At 35.3% G+C, this 25,067-nt stretch overlaps 1 protein-coding gene across 1 annotated transcript; it reads left to right on the plus strand.

The window, feature by feature from the left end:
• The first annotated feature begins 1,748 nt into the window (after positions 1 to 1,748).
• On the plus strand, positions 1,749 to 24,725 carry AGL6 (AGAMOUS-like 6). The gene is made up of 8 exons (XM_010274306.3): positions 1,749 to 2,244; positions 20,819 to 20,897; positions 22,174 to 22,235; positions 22,378 to 22,477; positions 22,755 to 22,796; positions 23,996 to 24,037; positions 24,143 to 24,276; positions 24,378 to 24,725. Exons 1-8 carry the CDS (start codon positions 2,063 to 2,065, stop codon positions 24,463 to 24,465), a joined length of 729 nt encoding a protein of 242 aa, XP_010272608.1. The 5' UTR covers positions 1,749 to 2,062; the 3' UTR covers positions 24,466 to 24,725.
• Positions 24,726 to 25,067: the final 342 nt, after the last annotated feature.

The raw sequence follows: 25,067 nt of genomic DNA on the forward strand, positions 1-25,067 counted from the left end.
CTTGCATGTTTCTTTTCCTTCCCATACAGAACTTTGTATAGTCTGTCTTGTTCCAAAATGGCGCGCATCTTGACTTGCCAGATACTGAAATTGATGCTACCGTCAAACTTTTCAATATCAAATTTCATTGGTGACATTACAAGAGCCAAACAAAAAATAGGGCTCTAATACTAGTTTGTTATGAAAAACAGATTCAAATGGAACCTAAAATAAAAATAAAACAGAGATAAAAAGAAACAAGTAAACAGAGAACACATAAATTTATGTGCTTTGACTTATAACCTACGCCCATGGGTGTAGGAGGGGCAGAAATTCACTATGTAATTAGTAATGGATAAGAAATATAAAATTGTAAACTCACAAAAAAACCCTAAACCCCAAATACAAAGTATACAAGAGAGAAAACCTGTAAAATACATAACCCCTCCTATTTGGTTCAGACCTATATGCTGAATATGGATCAGGTCCATACTACCACAAATCACTATAAAATTTTTCCTTAAATGCATGGAACGCCATGATTTCATGGTTTAATCCCAGCGGTACTCAAACTGGAGTAGCTGATTTCTACTCTACCGCCATCACCGTGGTGGTGAAGACGATGTGACAAAAGGGACCATATGGCCCATATGGTGAATAGGAATGGACATTGGTAAATGATGTGATGGTAATGCGGTCCAGGTCCATTTAACTACGGTGACGGTATGTTACAGGTGACAACCCTAGCTAGAGATGGCTTGAGTTAAGGCCACATAACATTGTTAATTTGTTATGTGAGGGTGGAATCCATTCCCTTTTCCCACCAAACTGGACTGCAGTACTCACTGTAAGTGATAGGCTGATAGCCTGGCCATCACTCATCAGAGTTCGTCATCTCTGACCGTAGCCTCCACGGGAAAAAGGCAAACCTAGCGAGCCCCGTAAAATGTAAATTTGGTATTAAATGAAGCTGTTATTAAACGTTTGGGACAAAACAACTACCCGACACCGACGACACGTTAACTGAAGTAAAGTATCGGTCGGTAAGAAGCTCCAATGCAAATCCCATCCAACTCCAACGGTGTCCTACCGAAGGGACATGGACGTCAATATCAAGAAAGAAGAAGGGCTGTACTGGTTATTGCGAGATAAGATAAACACAGATGCCGAGACCAACGAGCAACGAGCAACGAGACGACCAGACGGTGTCACTCGCAAAAGAAAAAAAAGAAAATAATAAGCGAGGGATGTTGTTGAGGAAGAAGGACGAGGGACGGACCCCCGAGACCGAGTGTGTGATGGATAGATTGGATCATTTGACAAGCGAGCCTTACGTACGACGCTCGACACGTTTCCTGACACCTCCACCACACAATTAATCACCTACAGTGCCCAACCCCTACTGCTACTCCGTTCCATTCTTTCTCTCTCTCCTGCACCTTTAAGATCTTATTTACATAGAGAGAGAGAGAGAAGAAAAGAAAAGAATTAAACGAAAGGAGGAGAAAATATATATTAACGGGAAAAGAAAAAAAGAATAAGAGAAAGGAGAAGTTACAGATTTCCATTTTATTACAAGAGAGGATCCAAGTAAGCAAGTGGGTGTATAATTTGGGGCAAGTCGAGAGTGGGTAGCTTCTCGTCCACATCCCATTAGTAGAGAAATCTCCCCATTTTTAGTAGAAGGAATTATCAGTTGCTATTGCTCATCAGCTTTTTCTCGCTTCCTCTCTTTTCCATAAATCGCTCTTCCTCTCTATACACTAACCAAGCAAACGCAGTCTTACCATTCCATTTACCCACAACCTTACCTTCTTGCCGTAAAAACACGCACGCGCACACCAGCAGACAGTGCGGAAAGAGATATCTGATATATATATATATATATATATATATATATATATTTATATATAATAAATATATATATAGAGAGAAAGAGAGAGAGAGAGAGAGAGGCAATTCAAGTCTGTCGCTCTCTTTCTCGTGCTATTTGTTCCTTTTCTTTATTCGGGATCGACCCGGTGGTCGGCATTGCTGTTGTTCAGAGCCTAGAGAGAGAGTGAGAGAGAGAGAGAGGTGAGAGATGGGAAGAGGACGAGTAGAGCTTAAGAGGATCGAGAACAAGATCAACCGCCAGGTGACGTTTTCCAAACGGAGGAACGGTCTGCTCAAGAAGGCTTACGAGCTTTCTGTGCTCTGCGACGCTGAAGTTGCGCTCATCATCTTCTCCAGCCGCGGCAAGCTCTATGAGTTCGGAAGCGCCGGGTACGATCAACTCAACTCCTCTCTCTCTCTCTCCCTCTCTCTTGTTTGATATCCTTGTATGGAGCTTCATTTTTTTCTTCTATTTTGTTCCTGTGAAAGAAAATGACGTTTTGCTTTTATAGCGATGGATCTCTTTGATTACTTGATCGATCTGTGACTTTTTTGGATTGTGTTTGCTTATTTCCTTCTAGCTTCCGTTTCGATTTTTTCTTGTTTCGTTTTGGTCCTTTTTCTCTTTTAATTTTTTTTTCCTTCAATTCTGTAGTTCTAGGATTGCAAAGAAAAAGGAAAATCTTCTGAAGTTATGAACTTGCACCACCTGTTCTGCAGTTCTGGTCAATACTCATTGTGAAGAGTGCACTAAATAAAAAATCTGATCGTCCCTCTCCGCTTTTTCTTGATTCTAACATTCCGGCAGAAATTATAGTTTTCGCAGACTATTAGTTATCTTTCTTTACCGAGGAAGGTGAGGTCTACCAGTGTCATCTAGACACGTTTCACTGTCCTTTGTTGACTCTCGTCTGCGTTTCCTTCCTCTTTCTTCCGGTTTTCTTCTCTATGCGGTTCGCCGTACGAGCTTTTCCCTCGCGTTAGCGCGTACGGATGGGAAAAAAGAGTTGAGGATGTTACGAGAAACTCAAATCGGCGTTCGGTCCAGGATCAAGAGATCCTCTGGTTCAGCTGCAGCTTAATGGAGAACCAGGGATGAACTCGAAACAATACAAAAATATTTTTTGATAACGACGTTTCCGTTAAAAAAAAAAAAAAGAAAAGAACTTACTACCTTTCTGCCTTCTGTTTTTCTCTAGATAAAGCCTGGTTGCAGCGCTGAAATTTGGTAGCACAATCAATATACTCTTACGTCGATGAGATTCAATTCTAGGTCTTTCATCCTTTCATCCCACCATTGGTTAATTTCTCTCTCTTACCCTCGACTTTCCGTCCTTTTTCTCACCCCTCTCTCCAGCAGGACTCTGAAAATCAATCCTCCCTTGTATTTATTGTTTTCCTTTCGTTTTCTATTGGTTTATTTAGCTCCTTATTTTGTTTGTGCAAGTATTCCTTTATTTGGCTTTAGGAATTAGATTCTTGGATATTGAAGAAAGTTTTGCTCTTTTTTATATTTCATGAACTCATGTTACTGGGAGCGGTCAGACTGGAGCACTGAGCACATCTTTCCCTAAGCCATAAACATTATTGATGTGTTGCTTCACATTAACTTAAGAGCCACGCTTATTAGTTAGTTAGGTCTGAAACTTTAATTTAGGCTTTTCCCCCGTTTTTATATGAAAAGATAAAACGTTTGTAGATTTTGGATAAATTACACTAGGGAGGACGGAAGCGAGTCTCATCAGATTGCATAAAATGGTAGTTAAGTCCTTCGTTTCATTTTCTTTTACTTTTCAGGTGATATGCGACAAAGTTTTTCAAAATAAAGTAAAACTACAATGAGGAAGGGAAAATCGTGACTCAGATTGTATAACGCGGTAAAGACTGCATATAAGCAGGAGATGCTAGCATATATGGAGCATAAGACAAAATAATATAAATAAAACTGAATTGAACTGCGCTGTTATATGGATGTTTAGAAAAAAAAAAAAAAAACTAGATGATTGCTGGGTTTCTATCTCAGATATGTTTCGTGATCCTGGTAAATCGATGTTTTGTTTATTCATTGTTTAACTATTTTAGAGAAAATGGGCCTTTTCATTTCATTTATCAGTATTATCATATTCTGTCATTGTTGTGATTTGTGATCCAAGTCTAACTAGCCAAGCCCTAGATTCAGATTAGCTGCTCTCTCTCTATCTCTCTCTCTCTCTCTCTCTCTCTCTCTAATTGATGATTATTTCATTCATTTTAAGTTTTTCCTATACTTCGCTTTTTCTTGTATGCGTGTTGAGTGATGGTGGTGGCACCTATCTTTTTCTGCATTCTTTACCAGAGAGAATGGGAATGTCATTTACATTCCCTCATCATATTTGGTGGGAATATCTGCCATGTTTTAGACATCTAAATCCCTTATTATCTCTTTTCAACAATTACGTTTTTGGGTGCAATAAAGCCCAGTGACTTTCATCTCGTGGCGATTTATCATTGAATGTTTCATTTGAGATTTTGAGGTCAGCTGAATCCATTCCAGAAGCTGCAGGATCATTGGGTTAAGGTGACCACTGGGACAAACAACCCATGTTTCTCCAGTATGATGAGTTTGAACAAGCCAAACCTGGTTTGAAGCTTTTATTTCCACTAACCAAATGCAATATACCTTGGAAGTTCTATGATCTTGCCAAAGCATATGCTTATTAAGGTGATGTATTGAAGAACCAAAACCAAGCTACAAGACTATAAACTAGCAATGGTTGAAAATGTTCTAGAGAAGTTCTTGTCCCGTAGTAAATAAAGGGTGTACGAGATGGATGAACCTAGGATTTCGATTAAACCATTCAATTTGCGCCTTTTTAGCATCTTTACTTATTACTTACCCTCTCTCCACGTGCCCAATCTTTTCTTTCATCTAGTGGTTAATGTCTTAATTTTTTTTTCCAATTTCATTTAGTTTATCGCTTTATGCGTAATTTTGGTTTTTGAGTTCCTATTAAGTGTTAAGCTTTTGTGCCTTGTTGCTGATCAGTCAATTTGCGTATGTATTTTACATGCCTCCAATATCTCTCAATTCGGTGTCTAAACTCAAAACTATTCTACTTGGTACATTGAATCAAAGTTCAAAATCTTTAACTTATTTTCTCAGTTGATCTGTGTATCAATAAAATTGATGCGCATAAAAATAGACATGTAAAAAAATGCACATAAACAAATACGTAATTTTTATTTGAGTGTTGCGGATGTCTATTCTTCCCCAATCAATATATGATAATTTTGGGTATTTAGAAAATTATCAAAATGGTGTTATCCTAATTCCTCATGTCAACTAAAGATAATGCAAAAAAATTCTTTACACTATTTTTCCTGATTTATAAGGTTATGTCCATTAAATAATAAATCTGGCACAAACCCCATTTTTATGTTAGTGCAATATTTTATATTTTATTAATTAGGAACAAAAAAACCGTTATACTTTCTTTATGTTATTAGCTCTCTATAATCATGTTGTTGGAAACATAAAAGCAAAAATAAAAGAAGCAAGTATTGTGTTGTCTTTTTAAAAAATCATTTCTTCTTTGATAGAGTTCTCAACAATAATTTTTTTTAAATGAAGGAGTCAGCAATAGATGTATAAAAACCATTTTAGAAAGTATTTGGGCAATGGACTAAATATGAAAAAGGACCTAATGGGCACGATTTTATCCTAGGAAGGAGCATTTTTGAAAAGATTTTGGTCCGCATTCCTTAACTGTAAGTAAAAATTATTTGGTGGCAGTTCTTGGGGGTACGAAAAGCTAAATAAATGGGAATTGTAAGGTTGATCATTGAAGGAGACCAGTAGTAGTAGGGTGGCTGAAAAAAGATGAGGGGGTGGTTTGGCAGTTCAGAAATGAAATCAGACGCTTTAAGTGGCTCTTAAAAGATTTGAACATTCAAATAAGATGGGTAAGACGATTTGTTAATTGTCTGACGGATGGTTTGGCTAAAATGTATTGGACAAAATTGTAATAATGTGGTGGGCTGTGTGTGTAATGTAATGGTTTAATTCATTTGTATTCACAACCTCTTTTTATTTTAATCATTCAATGAAATGTTTTCTGTGTTGCCTTTCTTTGGTGGAAGAAATATGGAAGTGCCAAATGAGCTAACATAAACAAAGACATTTAGAACTCAAGTGATATTAAAATATTCCTGCCCTCTATGATGCTCCTAATGATTTAACCTAAATCTTGATTAGCCCTTGGATATAAACGCTGTCTATATATGATTCCTAATGCCAAATGTATATACACATCACCAGACAGGGCCATTGAAGATATCATCATGTTCTAGGCTTCAAAAAAAGAAAAAAGATATCATCATGTTCTATAATAAACTTATGGATACAAATATACAAAATGCAAGGTGAAGCAGGTTGAATTCATTTGTGGTCTATAGTAATACACATCCTGTAATCTCATTAGAGATATGGTGGAGAGATCCAGAAAATTTACATGAGATAACTTTGTTTTATAGTAATAAAATAGGTGTTTTTTTTCAAATGAAGAACATGAGAAAATTTCCATTAATTTATAGCAGGATTAGTGAGGTGCTTTTTTGCAAGGTGTGCTCTGGTTGCTAGATCACATGCTTTTGGACGTTTATATCTAACTATTATCAAGTAATATCTTTAAGTCTATTGTTAATCAGTCACTCCAATCGTGCACATAATTAATGTACCGCTGCTATTGAACCATTCTATTAGTAACTATCTTAAATTTATGGTTGATGATTTTTTTTTTCGTGCATGCTCATAAAATTTCCATGGGTACATCAGAAAAGAATTTCCTTTCCACAGAAGAAGAATGCTAATTATGTTTGTCTGTGTCTTTCCTAGAAGTTGTACTAATTCAATTGCAGAAGATTACTTTGTTTCTGGTAATGCAAGGATTGGGAATTCTACTAATTTAAAGAAGGAATATCACATGCCTAGAAAAAACGTTAGCTCATCACTGACCATGTTTGTTAAAGCTGATCTAAGCCAACTTAAAACTAAATTAATAAACTCAAAGTTGATTACAAACTTAACCAACTAGTACTATTAGTTAACTGTTATTTAACAAGAATATATAAATTGAGAATTTCCTTTTGTATAAGCCTTTATGTTGGATCTTGCATGGTATTATGATGTCTTCTTTCTGCCTTAGAATTTCGTTACTGATATAAACTAAAGATTCATAACCTAATTGGAGTTTTTAGGTGGGTTGGTCATTGCTTATCAACCAATTGTGCCGAGCCCTGAGAGGAGTCATCTCAGAGGGAAGAATAGATAATTCCAATTATATCTCACCATTAATATGGTGCATCCACTTCATATGGTTACAGTGCAAAGTTTGTTTCAAATATTTGCAGCCGCATACAAACAATTGCATATTTGCTTTCGGGGCATTAATAAACAAGAATATCCATACCCATCCCAAACATTGGCAAGTCATCCATACTAAGTTCATCAGATAATACACCAATCTTCTCTCAATTTTTATTTACGGCCAAAACAAATTCTATAGGTATGAGGATCATGCTACTCTTTTACTATGCCATTTAGTTTGAAAAAAGACTGACATTTTAATACTTTTATATCATATTTTAAGCAGCAAGAAAATTCTTTCTTTTCATACAATATCTGCGACAGAATATCCACAAATTCTATGATAACTGGATATCTGAATATGGGTGCCATATCCAGAAAGAGACTGAAACATTACTATAAAATCCATGTATTAGTCCTTCTTTGTATGGTAAAAAAAAAAAAAAAAGAAGAGATAAAACCGTTCTTATGCTCATCTCATGAAGACTTTTTGCCATAATGCTCAAGATCTTGGTTGATCTTTAAGAACCTGGTTCTGTTAAGTCTAGGTGGATCAGTCAGACATGCAATGGGATTATATTATTTTTGTCATAAAAAATAGGGAAAATTCCTGATTACTACCCTGTACTTTGTGTTTAGTGCCACTTTGGTCCACAAACTTTAAAATGCAACAATTCAGACCCAAACTTTCAAAACGTGTCAATCCAATACCTACCATTAATCAGCACTTAACCTACTGTTAAGTGACATTTGAAAATGACACAAATTTCCTTAAAGTGTCATTTAATTTTGTTTATCGACCATTTAAACGTTGACAAAAAATTAATAGACTCAAATCCTTGCTTCTTCCACTTAAGAAAGTTGGGGTTACATTTGATTGGGCGTTCTGGTGACCCCAACTTTCTTGAATAGAAGAGGCAAGAATTTGAGACTGTTAATTTTTTGTCAACGTTTAGATGGTTGATAGAGAAAATTAAATGACACAAAGGACATTTGTGTCATTTTCAACTATCATTTAACAGGAGGTTAATTGTTGATTAATGGCAGGTACTACATTGTCTTGTTTTGAAAGTTCAAGTATTGAATTGTCGCATTTTAAAGTTTGTGGACCAAAGTGGCATTAGACACAAAGTACAGGGTAGTAATCAGGAATTTTCCCTAAAAAATATACACATCAAAGAGTGAAAAACAATAATAATAGAAGGAAAGATGTGAAAGGTGAAGAAAATTGAGAGAGAGAGAGAGAGACTGACTGGAGGGTTGAACCAAAATGAAAACCAGAAACCCCACATCCCCCTTAGGCACTAGAAGTTGAGAAAGTCCTCTCAATTCAAGTTAGTTGCTACACTTGGATTGAGCAATTCCCCAAACTATACTCTTTTTTCTTGTCTTTGGTTTATCTAATTTATCCTTGTAACTTCTTAGTTATCATCAAGATTTCCCATTTGGCTGTATTTATGCTGGTTGAACTTATCTTGTTTCACTTGGCCATGTTTTTCATCATTTTTTTTATCTTGATCAAAGTTTACTATTGATTAAAAAAAAAAAAGTTCAATATCTTGGATTTATTCTGGAGATGCACGTTTAGTGACATTCAACAATATGGAGAGTTTTGTTTTATTATTCCGAATTACTATGCTGATATTTTGCAGGTAACAGTTTACTTGCTATTATTTGATTTTACTTTCTTTTATTCCATATGAATGTATTTTTATCCATCTGAACCAGAAGTGTGCAAAAGGTTGGTAGTTTGTTGCCCTTCTAGAAAGTAGGTGTAATTATAAATTTTTTAGGGAACAAGAGATGTTTTTCCTTTCATTTCTATGAAATTTTAGAGAAAAGATGGACTCACTTTTTTTGTTTTTTCTGGTAGTGATGGATTTACTTGTATGAAGGTATATTTTATTCCTTTTCAATTCTGATCTATTAGTGTATCACAAACTTGGTGTTCAGTCAGCCTTTAAGCTGCTTGTATATCTTCTCTATATCCTGTTGGATATAAGAGAGTTCCTAATTTTTTAGTAGTACATAAAAACTTTAATTAAAATAAAAATAGAAAAGGGCACATTTATCAAAAGAGAGAGAGAGGGAGAGAGGTCCTCTTTTAACTATAATTAACTCAGATTTATTGGTTAAATGTTTTAATCTTTTTTATCTTTCTTATTTCCGCAATTTCTCCTCAGGGTTTGCTTTGAAATTCAACATAATCCTTATTATATGCACATATTAATTTCAAAAGACATTCTCCATTACTTTCTATGTAGGAGACTGTAATTTCTAGGGGTGAGCAAATGGGTAGGTTCTACTTGCAATTGAATGGAACCGACAACAAATTAGCCTTGAACTGACATTGTCCATTCTGTTACTGGGTAGAGTATGGTTCCAAATTAATTTGGAACTAATCCCCACCTAGGTCAGTTATAGCGTCTAGGGGTTTACCCTATTCAAACTGACCTGAAGAATCACTGACCTGAAGAATCGGCCTTGGTTGAATTGGCCTTGCAACCAAACTTTCCTTGAAATAAATCTCAAAAGCCTTTGAGGATGTGAAGATTTGAATCCAAACAGTCATGGTTACAAAAACCATGATCTTACTTGACCATTGAGTCACTTAAGTGATTTGATCTTGTTTCTTCAATTTAATAATAAGTAATGTAAAAGTATATTTACAAAATTTAAATTATAATGATTATAGCGATAAGATTTGGACTATATATTAATATAGTTTGCTAATCTACAAATTAAACTACTCAACTTAGTCATTGTAAACGATAAGGTAATATAAATTTTTCCGGTTCCAAAATCCTATAACCAACCCCATATGGGTAGGTTCCAGGTTCTGCCTTAGAACTGATAGATCCAACCAATTCTCACCCTTAGCATCCTATATTTCATTTTTTTTTCACATCTATCAAAAATAAAGCAAGGGACTTTTCATAATAATGCTGTGGTTCAGCTTGTGTGGAGGACCAATTCAGATCTCCTACCCACAAGAGCCCTACCCACATGATACTACCGCAGTACATTGGGAATATCTCCCCATTGGTAACATGCAAATATGGGAGATGTTTTCAATGTACGCTGTACATGGATGGGTGTGGGTATTCGTTTTAGGTATCAACCAGCAAGTCTACGTTTAGCATAAATGCTATGCTATTAGAAATATAATTAAAATTAACTTCTACGGTTAATTAATTAATTGATTAAATCCAACCATAAAGGCATTTAGTAAGTTTTGAATTAGAAATAATTGTACTGAACTAATCCAATACAATTATTTTTCCTTCACTTTGCATGGTCCAATATAAAGCTCTACCACAAAATTTACTTGGGTCTCTTACCTTAGAATAACTTTTCTTTTGAAATATAGTCTCAAGAAAATATCTCTAAGGCCCCATTCGATTTTCAGGAAGGGTAAATATGCTTATCCGGGTAAGTGTTTCCCAGTAAATACTTGCTCATTAAGTGCATTTACACATTTTCTTTTATTTCTCGGGTAAATAAGAAAATGACCATTTTAACCATAAAGAACCACTATTAAAAGGGGCAGGTTTATCCCATCCAAGTGTTGGCAACTTTCCCCTCAGGTGGAAAATTTATTTACCCACCTGGGGGTAAATGATACCCAAGGAAAATAAATTTTCTGTGAACCCCACATAAATATGAAAAAATAGCATGGGTAATGTGGTCAATGGAAATGAAAATCTCATTGACCAACTTTCCCCCCTCTCAAAATCCAAAAAAAGAACAGGCATTATAATCTTTAAGAAAGCACCTGTAAAATCTATTGAACAAAAACAAATAGAAAAGGATTTTTACCATGATTTGATCATATTAGTTAACATTAAAGAATCAAGACCAAAAGAAAGAGAAATGAAAGAAGTTTCTAGTTGTTTATATTTGCTATATAAACTACTGAAAATGTTTATATTTGCTCTCCTATTCTTGGGTTTAGGCACACCACATACACCATATTCAGTTAAATATTGAGATAAACATTAGGCACCATTACTAGGTGTAATGGTAATCATAGGCTGACAAGTGTGAGAGCTCAAGTTCAAGTCTAAGAGCAGCCACTTTGTGCCAAAAAAAATAAAAAATAAACAAGAAAGGATAGAATTGTATCCAACCCTCCCAATACCCCATATAGATAGTTGGGACCAACATTGGATAATGGCCTTTTTAGAGGTCAAACCAATATTGAAACTTAGGGAAGGCAATTGTTCCATGATTCAAGTATCTGGTTTGAAGGTTTACATATGACATTATCTGATATCATAAAAGTAGTAAAAAAATAAATGCTATAATACAAATTTTAGAAATAATAATAATAATAACAATAACAATAATAATAATAATAACAATAATAATAATAATAATAGTAATAATAATAATAAGATTTTTACCATAGTTTTCAAGGTATCTAGGCGATTATGTGCGACATTGGGGCGCCTAGTCGCCTAGTCGCCTAGGCAATAAAAATTTTATAATATGAAAACTGACTTTTGGCTAGTTTCATAATTTTATATACCATTCAACATGTATGTTAATTGAAAAATAGCAATGATCTTTATTAAGAACATTAAATTTCCTCTAAAAATGTGGCAAACCATCACATCTAAAAGATAAAAATCTTTTGCATATATTAATTTCATTATTTTCAAAAATAATACTACTATAATAAGTATTTAATAGAGCAAATTCCAATTAATTAGTAGCTAAAGAAGGTTATTAACTTTATATGATAAATATTAAAGATGGAAAGTAAAATGGAAGAAAAAACAAGGATGGAGTTTCTGTTTTATTTAATTAGAGAGAATAGAAAAAAATAACTTTATTATTCTATTGTTTCTTTCCCCTTTCTTTTCTTTTCTTTTCTTTTCTTTCTTTCTTTCTTTCTTTTTTTTTCTCTTCTCAAAACCCTTTGATCTTTTAAATTTCAATAGTAAAACATAAAACAAAATATAATTGATATATATATAGCATATAATAAAATGTATTAACATATATATTAATAAGATACAACAACATAAATGATATTATAAAAGGCACCCAGCTTGTCATTTTTGTCGCCTAGGCGGGTTCTTAATCGCCTAGGCGGGTGCCTAGTCGCCCAGAAGGGCGCCTAATTGTTAAAAGTCAAGGCGTTTGGGCGAGGCGCCCTCTAGTCGCCTAGGTGACACCTTGACAACTATGATTTTTACCCATACAAATTATATTTCTAAAAGAAAATCAATTCAAATTTGAAGTGAAAGGTTTAAATAGTTTTACATGATGATTAACTTTATTTTTTATCATGTAATATAGCTTTGGGAAAACTATGACAGCGAAATGATATGGAAGAAGTTACAGCCAATCAATCAGTATCAGAAAAGAGGTGGCCAATCAGGTTATATTCATGAGAATTCATTTGATTGGTCAAAACTTTTCCGGTAGTGATTGCAAAGGATACAAAGGAGAATTGTGAAATATGTGACCTTTGATATAAGTGATAATATTCATCTTGTGCAAGAAGTTGAGACCTTAGTTATAGAAGAACTTCGAAAATAATGAAATTTCCCAATTTGTAGACTCTCCCATATCAAGGAAAAAAGCAAAATATGCAACATAGAAAATTGCCCTTATCATAAAGAATAGTAAAAAAATCCACTAAATACAAAAAATTAAGGGTTATTAACTGTCTGTGACAAAAATTGAGAAATAAGAACTCAAAAGATAATTTTTGACATGTTCTAATGGAATATGATATATTTATCAGCCATTACTAGAAATCCATCAGGCATTAATTGATTCTGTGGTATTTCTATACATGTTATTGAGGAAGATATCAGGGTGATAGAAAAATCAGCTTGTGCTTTACATTGGTGAAAATTTACTTGTAGAACAAAATAATGCATATATTTGTTGGCATTTTTCTCATATTAAACATTTAATTTCAGGTTAATTCAGAATTTTATCCTTTCATTAATTTCACAAATGTGATGTTAATTTGACATTTGGAAAACGTTATCAAGGAAAAAATACTTTGGATATTTTGTGATAAAATAAGCTAAAATTGAAATTGGAAATTCTATTTGTGATTATCAAATAATCATGAAATAGTCATGTGAATCCAAATATTATTGTTGGTAACTTGTAGCTTCTCACAGTTTCAAATGAAGAAATTGTTTTTCCAGCTTAAAACTGTATGCTATGAGTTTGGCAGGAAAGAAGTTGGAACTTTTTATTCTTGACCATGGTTTTCAAAAGCGGACTTGGCTATATGGTCGGACTGAAAAACCAGGAACCAGTCAGGTGATCGGTTTCATTTTACCCCAGAACCGTTATTTCGTCAAAAACCGTTGATTTGGTCAATAAATCGCTGATCCGGACAGTCAAACCAATCGAACCATACAGCGGTTTTGACCGTTTTTTATTTTTTGTCAGAATGGGTCGTCCGTTCGTTTTGAACGGTTGGACTGTTCGACCCAGGAACTGGATCCCTGACTGGTTCATCGTCCCATTCAATTTTAAAACCTTGTTTTTGACAACGTCTTGCAATTGCTAATTCTATAACAATATAATCCCTTTAGGAAAAAATTATGATGCCGGAAAAGACATGATACCAGAAAGGCTTTGATCAATCAAAACCATCTGTGAATTTTGATTAAAGCTATCTGATTGGTTATTACTATGAATGATGCTGGTTGATTGGCTATAAGTTCTTCCCGTTTCATATCTTTCCGGCGTCATAGTAAAACCCCATTCGCCAAGTTAAAAGTTGGTTCTTTGAATGTGGTTTAGCTTGTCAATGGAAAGGTCCTTTGTCTTTGATAGATAAGATCATGAAAAAAAGACTTAACCGTTGGATTTCATTCATCTGCTCGTTGAATCTAAACAAGTAGTATGTCCAATTTCGTCTAGTAAGTAGTTGGTTATTATTATCCCTGTTGGAATTTTCAGTTTATTTTATGAGGTGGACGTCATTAATGAGTATTCCAAATCTCTAGTTTTATTGCTTGTTCATACTTAATTTTGAAATCCTAGTAATAGTAAATAAGTTTTTTTTTGTGTGTGCATTAGAAGCTTTTACTTTTGGAAATGAAGAAAACTTTTATTAGAAGCTAGACAAATCTTAATTCATTCAAGAATAGTTTTGTTTCTGAGTTCAAACATGTAAAGTGGCCTTTAGATTGCTTAATTGTTTCTTTTATTTCAGTTAGTTTTTTCTTCTCCATGCAAAAGAAGATTACGTGATGAAAAAGATTCTAGGAATATTTTGTTGTACTATTTCATCTGTAACTTGCATTGTGAACTTTTAGTGAGCTAAACCATTATATGATCCTAATATGCAATCACAGTATCAGAAACCCTAAAAGAACAGAAATTGAAGTTTTGAAACTCATTGCCACAAACTAACAGCATAGCCAATAGAACAGTCAGGCCACCTTTGAAGCATTATAAGTTGATTTACATCCTTTGGTTAAAAACTCAAAAAGACTAAACTTTAAACTATAATTTTGGAATGGTCATAGGTCATAGATCCAAAACATAAACCAGATAGGATAAGGCTGCTCCAAGTCAATCACGTTTAACTTGCCTTGCTCCTTTTTCCTTTTCTCCTTTTCAATAAAACTTCTCTTTACAGCAAAAAAGAAAAAACAGCCGATGATTACATAATCGAGATTTATACAGAACCAATGCATTATATAAACTTAAAAACCTTCCTGTGCACATTTCGAACCCCCCACTACACCCTTAATCCTCTATTCTGGAAGAGTAGAATGCAAAATACTCCACTTCCCATTGGACCACATACATTACCATAGATCTACTGGATCATTTGCTGCTATTCAAAGTTTCAAACCCTTTGGACTAAATGTTCTTCATTACCACTAGCGATCTAGTTTATCTTTGGTGTGGCTATATTTCCATAGACCTGCATTTTCTTCTACCATCCAGCCTACAACAACCTTACCGATTTCCATCCTCCCAAAACAATTCAGCTCCAGTGGAGTCCCGCCATCCAATTGGACCTAAAGTCTGACCTTCCCGGATGCTAGATTTTCCTGGATTACCTACGTACCTTACAAACTGATTGTTGGGATCACGGGAGGATCCCAAAAATTGTGAAAATCTAGAGTGGTGAAGGAGGAAATAGATGGAAATGAAAAAAGAAACAGAAACAGAAACTTAACCAGTACACACAGAAAATTTTAATGTGGAAAGCCTTTATGATAACATGAATAGAAAAACCACGAAACACTGGTCTAGAAAACTTCCACTATTCCTTTTCAAAGGTGGAGTTACAAACTCTCTGATTTGTACTAAAGAATAAACACAACAAAGAGATGGGAAAAATTTCCACTTCCCTTTCTTCTTTATTATAGAAGATGACTTGGTGTTTCCTTGTTTACACCAATTTCCAGTAGCTGTCACACTCCTTGCTCATACTTTCTACGTAAATGCTGAACACAATAAATAGAAGAGAGTGAGGGTTCAACTTCCAATACTCCAATCATTGTAAGTACCCAGACTCATTAATTATCTTGTCACAAAGTCACGAAGCTACCCCCCAAATTTCAAAGGTTGCGAGCTCAAGGAATGTCAAGGGATGCGAGGTCGATGATACATTGGTGAGGCCGGGGATTAGCAAGGTGTAAGGCCAACAATGTTACGAGGCCACGAGGCCACCATCCCGCGAGGTTGTGATGCCACCATCTCATGAAGCCACGAGGTCATGGATCCGTGAGGCGAAGACCAAAGAATGCACAAGACTGAAAAGAGTGAGCCATCATCCTGCAAGGCTGTGAGGCGGAAATGAGAGAGGCTGTCTTCCCATGAGGTCCATCGTCTTGCAAGGCTAACAAACAACTCCTCATAAGAAGAAAAAACTTCTACACTAATCCCATGTTCTATAATAGCTAAGCATGTCAAAATAGGATTTCATCTTTTGAAATAGAAAATAAATAAATAACTTCTAGCTGTTCAGTTTATCTCCCACCTAATGACGAGATTGTCAATTTTGTTACCAAGTGCCTGTCATCACAGTCAGACCCATCATAACCCAGCCCAAGTATATCAAATAGAAAAAATAAAAAAAGAATCAACTGTCAAAGAGCAAGTACAAAATACCCAAAAGAACGGGACTATCTACATATACCACCTAGTATATGGCACAGTCAAACTTATGTTATAGGTGTGATCAGTCAGTTCATCATGCTCTCACATATACACACTTAGATTCTGCAAAAGGGTTCTATGTGACTTGAAGAGTCATTTTGGTAGGGGAATCCAATTTGTTAATCAAGAGCATATGATGATTGAGGCATACATAAAGATTGATTAGGCTGGTTTTATTAATTGATGGTTATGTTATGTTTCAAGATTTGTCACTCTTGTTGGTGGAAATTGGTTTCTTGGAGAAACAAAAATAGTTTGGGGTAGTACATTTCAGTGTTGAGGCAGAAAATAGGGCAATGACTCATGGTGTGCCTGAGATATTATGGATCAAGTCTCTTCCTAAGGAGTTAGGTGTTGACCATGAAAACCAATGATAATAGTGAAACAATTAGGTTGTTATAATTTATAATATAACTTATAATCTTATTTATGTCAGAACAGAACACATTGGATTGAATTGGATAAATATTTCACATGTGAGGAAGTTCTTTTTTGTTTTTTTTTTTCTGTCATATGATTAACACTTATGCCAAGTTTGAGGGGAGGGGGGGGGGAGTGTTGGAGACTATAGTGTTTAAATGAGGGTATTTATGTCCTTATATGAACAATAATTATTTAAGCTGTGGATAGGAGTTTTTCTATTCACTAATAAGTATGCACATGCTTTGCACATGATAATTTCTAATGATGATAATGATAGTAAATAATCAGATCACTAATACACCAAGGAGGTACACTGGTGAAGGTGTGATTCAATCCAAAGTATCCACTACTACAATCAGCTAGAGACCCTACCAATTGAGTTGTCACCTTTATTAAGTCGTCACTTAAATAGTTACATAGGTGACAAATAGGGGTGAACAAATGAGTAGGTTCTACCCAGAACTGAATGGCTGGAATCAGCCTTGAACTGACCTTACCCAATCTTTTAATGGGTAGAGTCTGGTTCCAAATTCTTGGAATTGACTCCTACCTAGGTTGGTTCTAGGTTCTAGGGTAGGGCTGCAATTGAATCAAGTTCTAAGCGAATAATTTAGGCTTGAGTTTGGTTAGGCTCAGTTTGAGTTTGAATCTTAAGGTAAGCTTGATTCGATATTTAAATTCAAGCTTAAACAATAAAAAGTTCGCTCAAATAACATATATATACATACATATATTATATAATATAAAAATATATTTTATAACATATGTTATAAAGATATTTTTTTATATATAATATGTTTTATATTCTATATATAATATAAGAATATATTATATATTATGAAAATTATATCATATATTTTGAGCGTTCAAAACAAACTTGAACTTGAACTTGAGCCTAATTGTATTTTAGTTGAACCGAGCCAGCACATGCAAAAGTTCGGCTTGGCTTCGGTCCATTGCACCCCTAGACTAGGGGTTTACCCTACTTGAAGGGTTGAACCGACCTAGAGAAATGACCTTGGTGGAATAAGCCTTGAAATAAATCCTAAAATACTTTGAAGATGTGAAGATTTAAAATCAAGCACCCATGGTTACAGAGACCACAATATCATTTGACCATCGAGTCACTTAAGTTATTTGATCATTTTTCTTTATTTTAATATTTGAACATTTATAATAAGTAATGTAAAAGGTCATGTTTACAAATTTAAATTATAATGATAAGTCTTGAACTATATTATTATTATTATTATTATTATTATTATTACTACTACTACTATAAAAAAGGTTTCATTAATAATTAAAGATTTAAACTTAGTACAACTGTTGGCTGATTGCAATACCCATCAATAACACCGTTTACAAGTCTGCCTAGAAAATACTTTGCCCACCAACCCCTTGTTTAGCTAATGAATCTGCTACTCCGTTTGCAGTTCTTTTCACCCAGCTGAAGTTTGTATTTAATTTCTTTGCAGTCACATTAATTTCTAGTTGTGAATCACTTTCAACATCCAAATCTCTGTGGCCATGTTGTTGTGCTAGTGTCAATCCTTGTAGAAGTGTCATGATTTCTCCCTTGACTGAATCTCCTAAACCTGTTGGACCCGAATACATCACAACCACCAAACCTTGATGGGGGAGGGGGGTAAAGAAAGTCAAGCTTTTAAAGAACATGTTCCTTTTCTTTTTCTTTTTTTTTTGTTTTTTTTTTTTTTTGGGGGGGGGTGGGGGGTAAAGAAAGAGCATATCCCAAGTGGGCCTGGAACTAGTTTTGATTTCAAAAGTTTGGAACCAATCCCTATAGAGTAGGTTTTAGGTTCTACCTTGAAACCGAACCAAGTGGGTCAGGCGTGTCTTCTACTCCGTCAGTTCTGTCAATCGGAAATAGAAAATCCAAACTATTGAGGGATTGTTATGATCTACCGGTTGTTACCCCTCCTCCTCGAAGAGCCCGTTGCATCAGGGAAAGGGGTAGAAGAAGAAATAGCTTGGGCTGTTAATTGAGTGTTTGTATGCTCTTTCTTTATTTGGAGGTCTATTAGGCTTTGAGTTTTTAGGCTAGGTTGAGGATTTTGGTTTCAGATCTCCTCTCTGGTGCTTATTGTGTTGTTTTGTGCCCTTGAGCTCTGGGCTCGGGTTGTAGGTGGTTTGTTTTGGGCTTCTTTAGGGTTTTGGTTTTTGTAAACCTCTTGTATAATTTTCTTTCTTTTTGAATAAATTTTACCTTACCATTTTTCATAAACAGTTTACCCTTTTAGACAAAATATTATAAAAAAATACAAAAAAAAAGCTATGTAACCTTTATATATTACAAACAAGAACCAAAATCTAACCAACTATTAATTAATTAGGACAAATTCACAAAACTAGAATCAATATAATCAGTTTGGTCCGTTTGGTGTGGTCAGTTAGAACTGACCCATTGACAGCCTTAATGGTAAGGAAAGAAGGGGACTTAAAGGCTATAACTTTAGAAGAAAAAATAGAGAGAAGGGAGGAAAAAAATAAGATCATAATCTTATAGATAACTTTGAATTTATTCCATTAATACTTATCTAAATATTCAATTACAATGAGCATTTATAGCTTCATCATAGAGGCTAAAATTCTTCTGAACTTTATCAAGAGAAAGTTGTAATAGTTAGAAGGCACATGTGATTCCTTTATTCAACTTCAATTTAAACTCAAAAGCTAAAACGATGCAACTCCTCATTGCTTTAGAATTGAGGCAAACCCATAAGTAACTCATAAATATGACACCCAAATAAGAACTTAAACTGCTAAATAAATCGAATAACAATCATACCAACACTGATACAAAGAGACTGAATATCATAATATCATTATAGATAGGCATCTTGTCACATAAATAGATATAGATTTTTAATATATATATATATATATGTATGTATGTATGTATGTGTGTGTATGTATGTATTAATGCTTGAGATGATCAACCTTAAAGATGCATCAGTGAGAGTGGTGAACGGGGATAACAGGGTTGTGACTGAAGGGGCAGGGGTGATTGAGAGAGGTGTTTTCCTTGGTAGATACCTAGTTGGAGAGTTTTTCAATGGTTGTAACCAAAATTGGAAAGATGCTAGAACTATTGTTTAAAACCGAGTGGTAGATCCTTGACCGAAGCTGTTGGCTCTACATTCTAGAATTTGAATTGGATGTAGTAAGATTTCTTATGTCTGGGTCGCACCAATTCAACAACTAGAAGCTTGTCTTGCAGTGGTGTTGTCTCTCTTGTAGTCAGAGCAAAGAGTTATCAGAAATGTTGGTGAATCGTTACACACATTATGCTGGGCAACTTTTTAAGGAGCATGGAGATGGCCATGGTGGTTTTGTGGATGTAGATACATAAAATCTGGAGTGGAAAGCTACCTATTCGCCACACTAATTTGGTGAGGCTTTTCTTATTAAAGTTGTAGCGGTTAGTGTTGCCACCGTGGAGGTTTGTCTAGAGGATGGAGAGATGGCCTTCCTGATGTAAGGGAAGACCGACCTTCTGGTATAAGGTAAAGCTCTTGAGGGGTTGCTAGGGTTTCTTAAGAAATCCATCATGTGTGTCCCCTTCTTAATAGGGCTCCCTATTTATAAGGACTTGTTGCTTGGGGATTGTGAAATCTTCTTTTATTGGTAAGTTCCCCCTTATGCGTCATGATTCATAGCGAAATCAACCAATTATTGTGAATGATAATAGTTCAGCCGGGTGTGTATGATTTTATCTCCAGTTCATCCGGACTGCTCTAAAACATACAACTCCCAACCGCCCCGGAACAGACTCAAAATATTTAAACTGCTTTTCCTATTCTATCCTCGCACCCTTATGCTATATAAGATTCTTTAAATTAATTTGACCCTTCAACACAATTACCTTATCCTTAAGAATATGAGGAACTTGATTCTTTAAATTAAATTGATTTTTTCTTCATTGCTTATTACCTCCTAATCCTTAATGAGAAATGTAAGTATAGTTCATGTTCTATAATTTTAATCTATTTACCAACAATTTTTTTTTTCATTCAGCATGAACAGAACCCTCGAGCGTTACCAACGATGCTGTTACACTCCTCAAGACGCCAATGCTGCTGATCGTGAAACACAGGTTTCTGTTGGATATGTTCTTGATTGACATATGAGGGCAATTTTGTGTTGACAGATACCAAGATTTTGATTTTGATGAGTACTATTTATATGCTATTTTAGTTGTTTGCACATTGTTTGGATTTCTTTCTTATATTCACATGATACATCTTTTATAAGTTTATTGTCGTACTTAGTTTCCAATAGACTATGTGGAATTAGAACACATTTAATTAACTTTTTTTTAATGCTTCCACCGAAAAAAGAGTTGGACTAAATTGTTCCTTGTAGTTACATATTTAGGCCCCTAGCACAAATATTGCAGTGTTCACTTTTAGGAAAATCAAGCGACCGTTCATTAACCGTGCAGAATTTACTAGAATATTGTCTCATTATCAGAGTGCAGAATTTTAACATTAGGGATCTGCTAGAGTTTATCACGAAAATCCTGCATTTGAAAATCATGTCCAATTAATCATCAAATGCCAATGGAAATTTTGCATGTTAAAATTTGCTGATCTTATTATTGAAAGTATGTAGTTAGGTTCAGATTGCCAATCAACTTGGGATAGAGAAGTTACTGATTGAAGGGGATTCTAAGGTGATTGTAGATCTGTTGCAGAACCCTGATTCAATTATTTGGAGCTATAGGGATTTCATGAAAATATTTAAATGGTTAATTTGACATATGACAATCTCTTGCCATTTAGGGAAGAGCTATTCTGCACAAGTCTATAACTTTTTCTGGTGTATTCTGTTTTCACTGTAATGTCTAGGAGAGGCTGCACCTTGCACCCCTCCAAGGGATGCTTGCAACAGCTTATATTCTCTGATTAATGAAATTATAATTCAATTATCAAGAAAAGAAAAGTACCTAACTAGATTAAATACACACTGGATGGGGAAAGAATTGGCCTTAGAAATACCCAAAAATGACTGATATAGTGAAGGATGGAATCTTTTCTGAAGCCGTCAAGAATTTTTTTCCTTCTTTCTATCATAGTGTAATCTAACATTCATCAAGTCATACAAAATTTGACCTGATTTTTGAAGCAAAAATCTTACAGACAAGTTATTTCTTATCTATTGTAATGTGCTTAACAATTCAAATTAACATCATAACAATTTGAGAACAAGATTGATTTTTAACTTTCCTGCAAATTGATAGTAGATCCTTTTTAAAAGAGTTGAGATAACATTAGTACTTTGAAGGAGAAGATCAAAGATTCGTGGTAATTTAACTTATTCTTTTTTCTCTTCTATTTTCTCCCTTGTTCTCTTTTTGTTGATCAATGCAGAGCTGGTATCAAGAGGTCTCGAGGTTGAAGTCAAAATATGAATCTCTGCAGCGCGCACAGAGGTAGATTAATAACTAAGCCACCACCATTAGAGCCACTGCACATACTTTTTAATACCGTTATAAAAATCCAATTACAGATTTTACTACAATCTTGTTTGAAGCACTAATATCCTGATTCGTATTATATTTTGTAAATTGCAAGGCATTTGCTTGGAGAAGATCTTGGGCCACTTAGTGTGAAGGAGTTGCAAAATCTTGAGAAACAGCTTGAAGGAGCCCTCTCAGCAGCTAGGCAACGGAAGGTACTTGCATGGATTTCAGTATATTTCAGCTTATATATACCGAAGTTTTTGCATGCATGTAGGGTACTGCTTCAAGAGTGAAATTTTCTATTTGCCATGATTCTCTTATATTTCTCTTGTAGATTGAAACTCCTACCTCTTGTATTCAGTTTTGCTGAAGATATGTCATAACCAGAGCTACCGTCTCCATCATCCATTTTAAACTTAAAATCTTAAATGCGCAAAACAACTCCTTTGGTGATAATATATGTTCTTACGGTTAGTTGTCAAAATGCAGACACAAATAATGATGGAAGAAATGGAAGAACTCCGCCGTAAGGTATGTCATCCTGGGGAACAAAAAAGTGTCTGATATTTTTGCATTTATCGTGGTGGGTAGCAAAATCTGAATTGCTTATTCCATTGTCATCAATTTCTTATTTGGATTTCAATCTTTGCCGAATTGTTATTACATATTCCTTTTTTTTTTTTTGTGGGGGGGTAGATTTCATAAAAGCCAAACCAGTTGTGTTTGTGCCTTGATTCCTGGTCCACTCCATGACCTGACCTGACATGGGTGGAGAAGAACCCGAAGGGGGAAAATTCATTGAGGTTTGTGGTGGATGTGGAGCGCTTGGGCGGAGTGCCTGTACAGACCCAACCCGTTTTGCTTACTTGGGTCCTGTATATATATATATATATAGTTGTTTCTAGGGTTCAACATTAGAAAGACAGACTGAGAAAGAGGGGTTTGGGTGTATAGGGCACCCAAACCACGTTAAATCATTGTGTGATCTTTGAGTTAGCTCTATTGTTCTTCTTTTCTTTTTGTTTCCCTTGCCAATTCGTTTCAAATTGGGTTTACGATTTCATAACACAAACCAAGGATGATTAAAACTCAGCATCATCATGACCGCCTGTCAAATCACTTTCCAGAACACCAAGGAGCTAACTAGGAGGTTCTTCAAAAAAATTATCCATTTCCTCCTCACCCCATCAATGCCGCTATGCATGCGGCTTCATTTCCATGTCTTCTAACATGGCTGAATATCAATTCTTTGTTCTGAATCATACACTGAAACCACGCAACAGAAAACATCTGTAGGTCTCTCCATAGTTGTAGATCTAAGCCATGAGATCAGCAATGAACAATCACATTCAACCACTAGCATATTGGTTGCCAAAACGTCGACACAAAGAGCTGAATCTGCTTTTGATCTTCCATATTGGTTGCCACAAAAAACCCTGCCAGTTCCTTGCTACATGCAAAAAGATTTCTTGGCTTCACAAAGCCACCATCAACATTTATCTTCGTCCAGCCCTGTGTTGCCTCATCCACTGACTCGCTTTGTCCTCAGCATCCCCACCTTGCAAGCATTTCATCAAACTCTTATCTGTAGAGAGAGAGAGAGAGAGAGAGAGAGAGAGGGAGCACGTCAATGTATGTGGAGAATGAGAGCATTATAACAGCTAATAATCTTTCTTTTTCGGTATAATAATATGAAGCTTAATTATGAGGTTTTCGATCTACACTGGCAGGAGCGTCATCTCGGCGACATTAATAAGCAGCTCAAAAATAAGGTCTCTCGCTTCAACTGTAGTCAGCAATCAGCATTCATTGTAGTATCTGTCGATTTCTCTTTGTTGTTATGCTGATTTCTGTCTTGTGTTGCTTCTGTTTGTCAGCTTGAGGCGGAAGGGCAAGGTTCTTTTAGAGCCATCCAAGCGTCATGGGACTCTACTGCTCTAGTTGGTAATACCTTCTCAGCGCAGTCTTCTCAATCCAATACCATGGACTGCGAGCCCACCTTGCAAATAGGGTACATTCTCTCTCTCTCTCTCTCTTATATATCAATATATCAATAGCAAACTACCATATATAAGATGATAATTTTATTCAAGGCAGTTTTAATTGGAACAGGTACCACCACTATGTTCCACCGGAGGGAGCAACCATCGCCAGAAGCGTAGCCGGCGAGGGTAACTTCATTCAAGGATGGGTTCTCTGAGCTAAATTGAACAAAACAGACATAAGACAAAGGTCTACCTGCTGCAACTGGATGTGTTAAAGTTATTAACTTACTACATTTGCTATATATTAAACACACACATATTTGGATATGCTTATATAATTTTAGGACAGCTCTTGCATGCTTGGTAGGGCTCTGAGCGTCCTGGATTGACTGCTTTTGCACGTTTCTCTCTCATATATATATTTAACGGTGTTATACAGATGTAATAAAAGATTAGATGACACACTGCCAGCCAATAGCTAGCCCATCAAATCACCAACAACTTCTCATACTTGTCTGATCTGATGTGCCAAATGGCACTGATAAAGCTTTTGCCAGCCAAGGTTCTACAAGTTTAAACCCCACAAGTTAAAAGCTATTTAGGGTTGAGATAGTATCATGGTTTATTTCTTAAACGCCATAATGGTGCAATCTGTATCTATAGCTCTTTCTCCCTAGCTACGGTCTACACACACCCACAGTGATGAAATGGTGCGATTATGGTCCATGGCTTTTCATTTTTGGGGTTTTTATGATTCAGTCTACCCCTAGGAAATTGGATGTTAAATTCACGGGGCAGGATGTGGTTTATAAGGAAA

Source organism: Nelumbo nucifera, chromosome 6 (genome assembly GCF_055504915.1).
Source record: "Nelumbo nucifera cultivar China Antique chromosome 6, China Antique-T2T, whole genome shotgun sequence".
Lineage (NCBI taxonomy): Eukaryota > Viridiplantae > Streptophyta > Magnoliopsida > Proteales > Nelumbonaceae > Nelumbo > Nelumbo nucifera.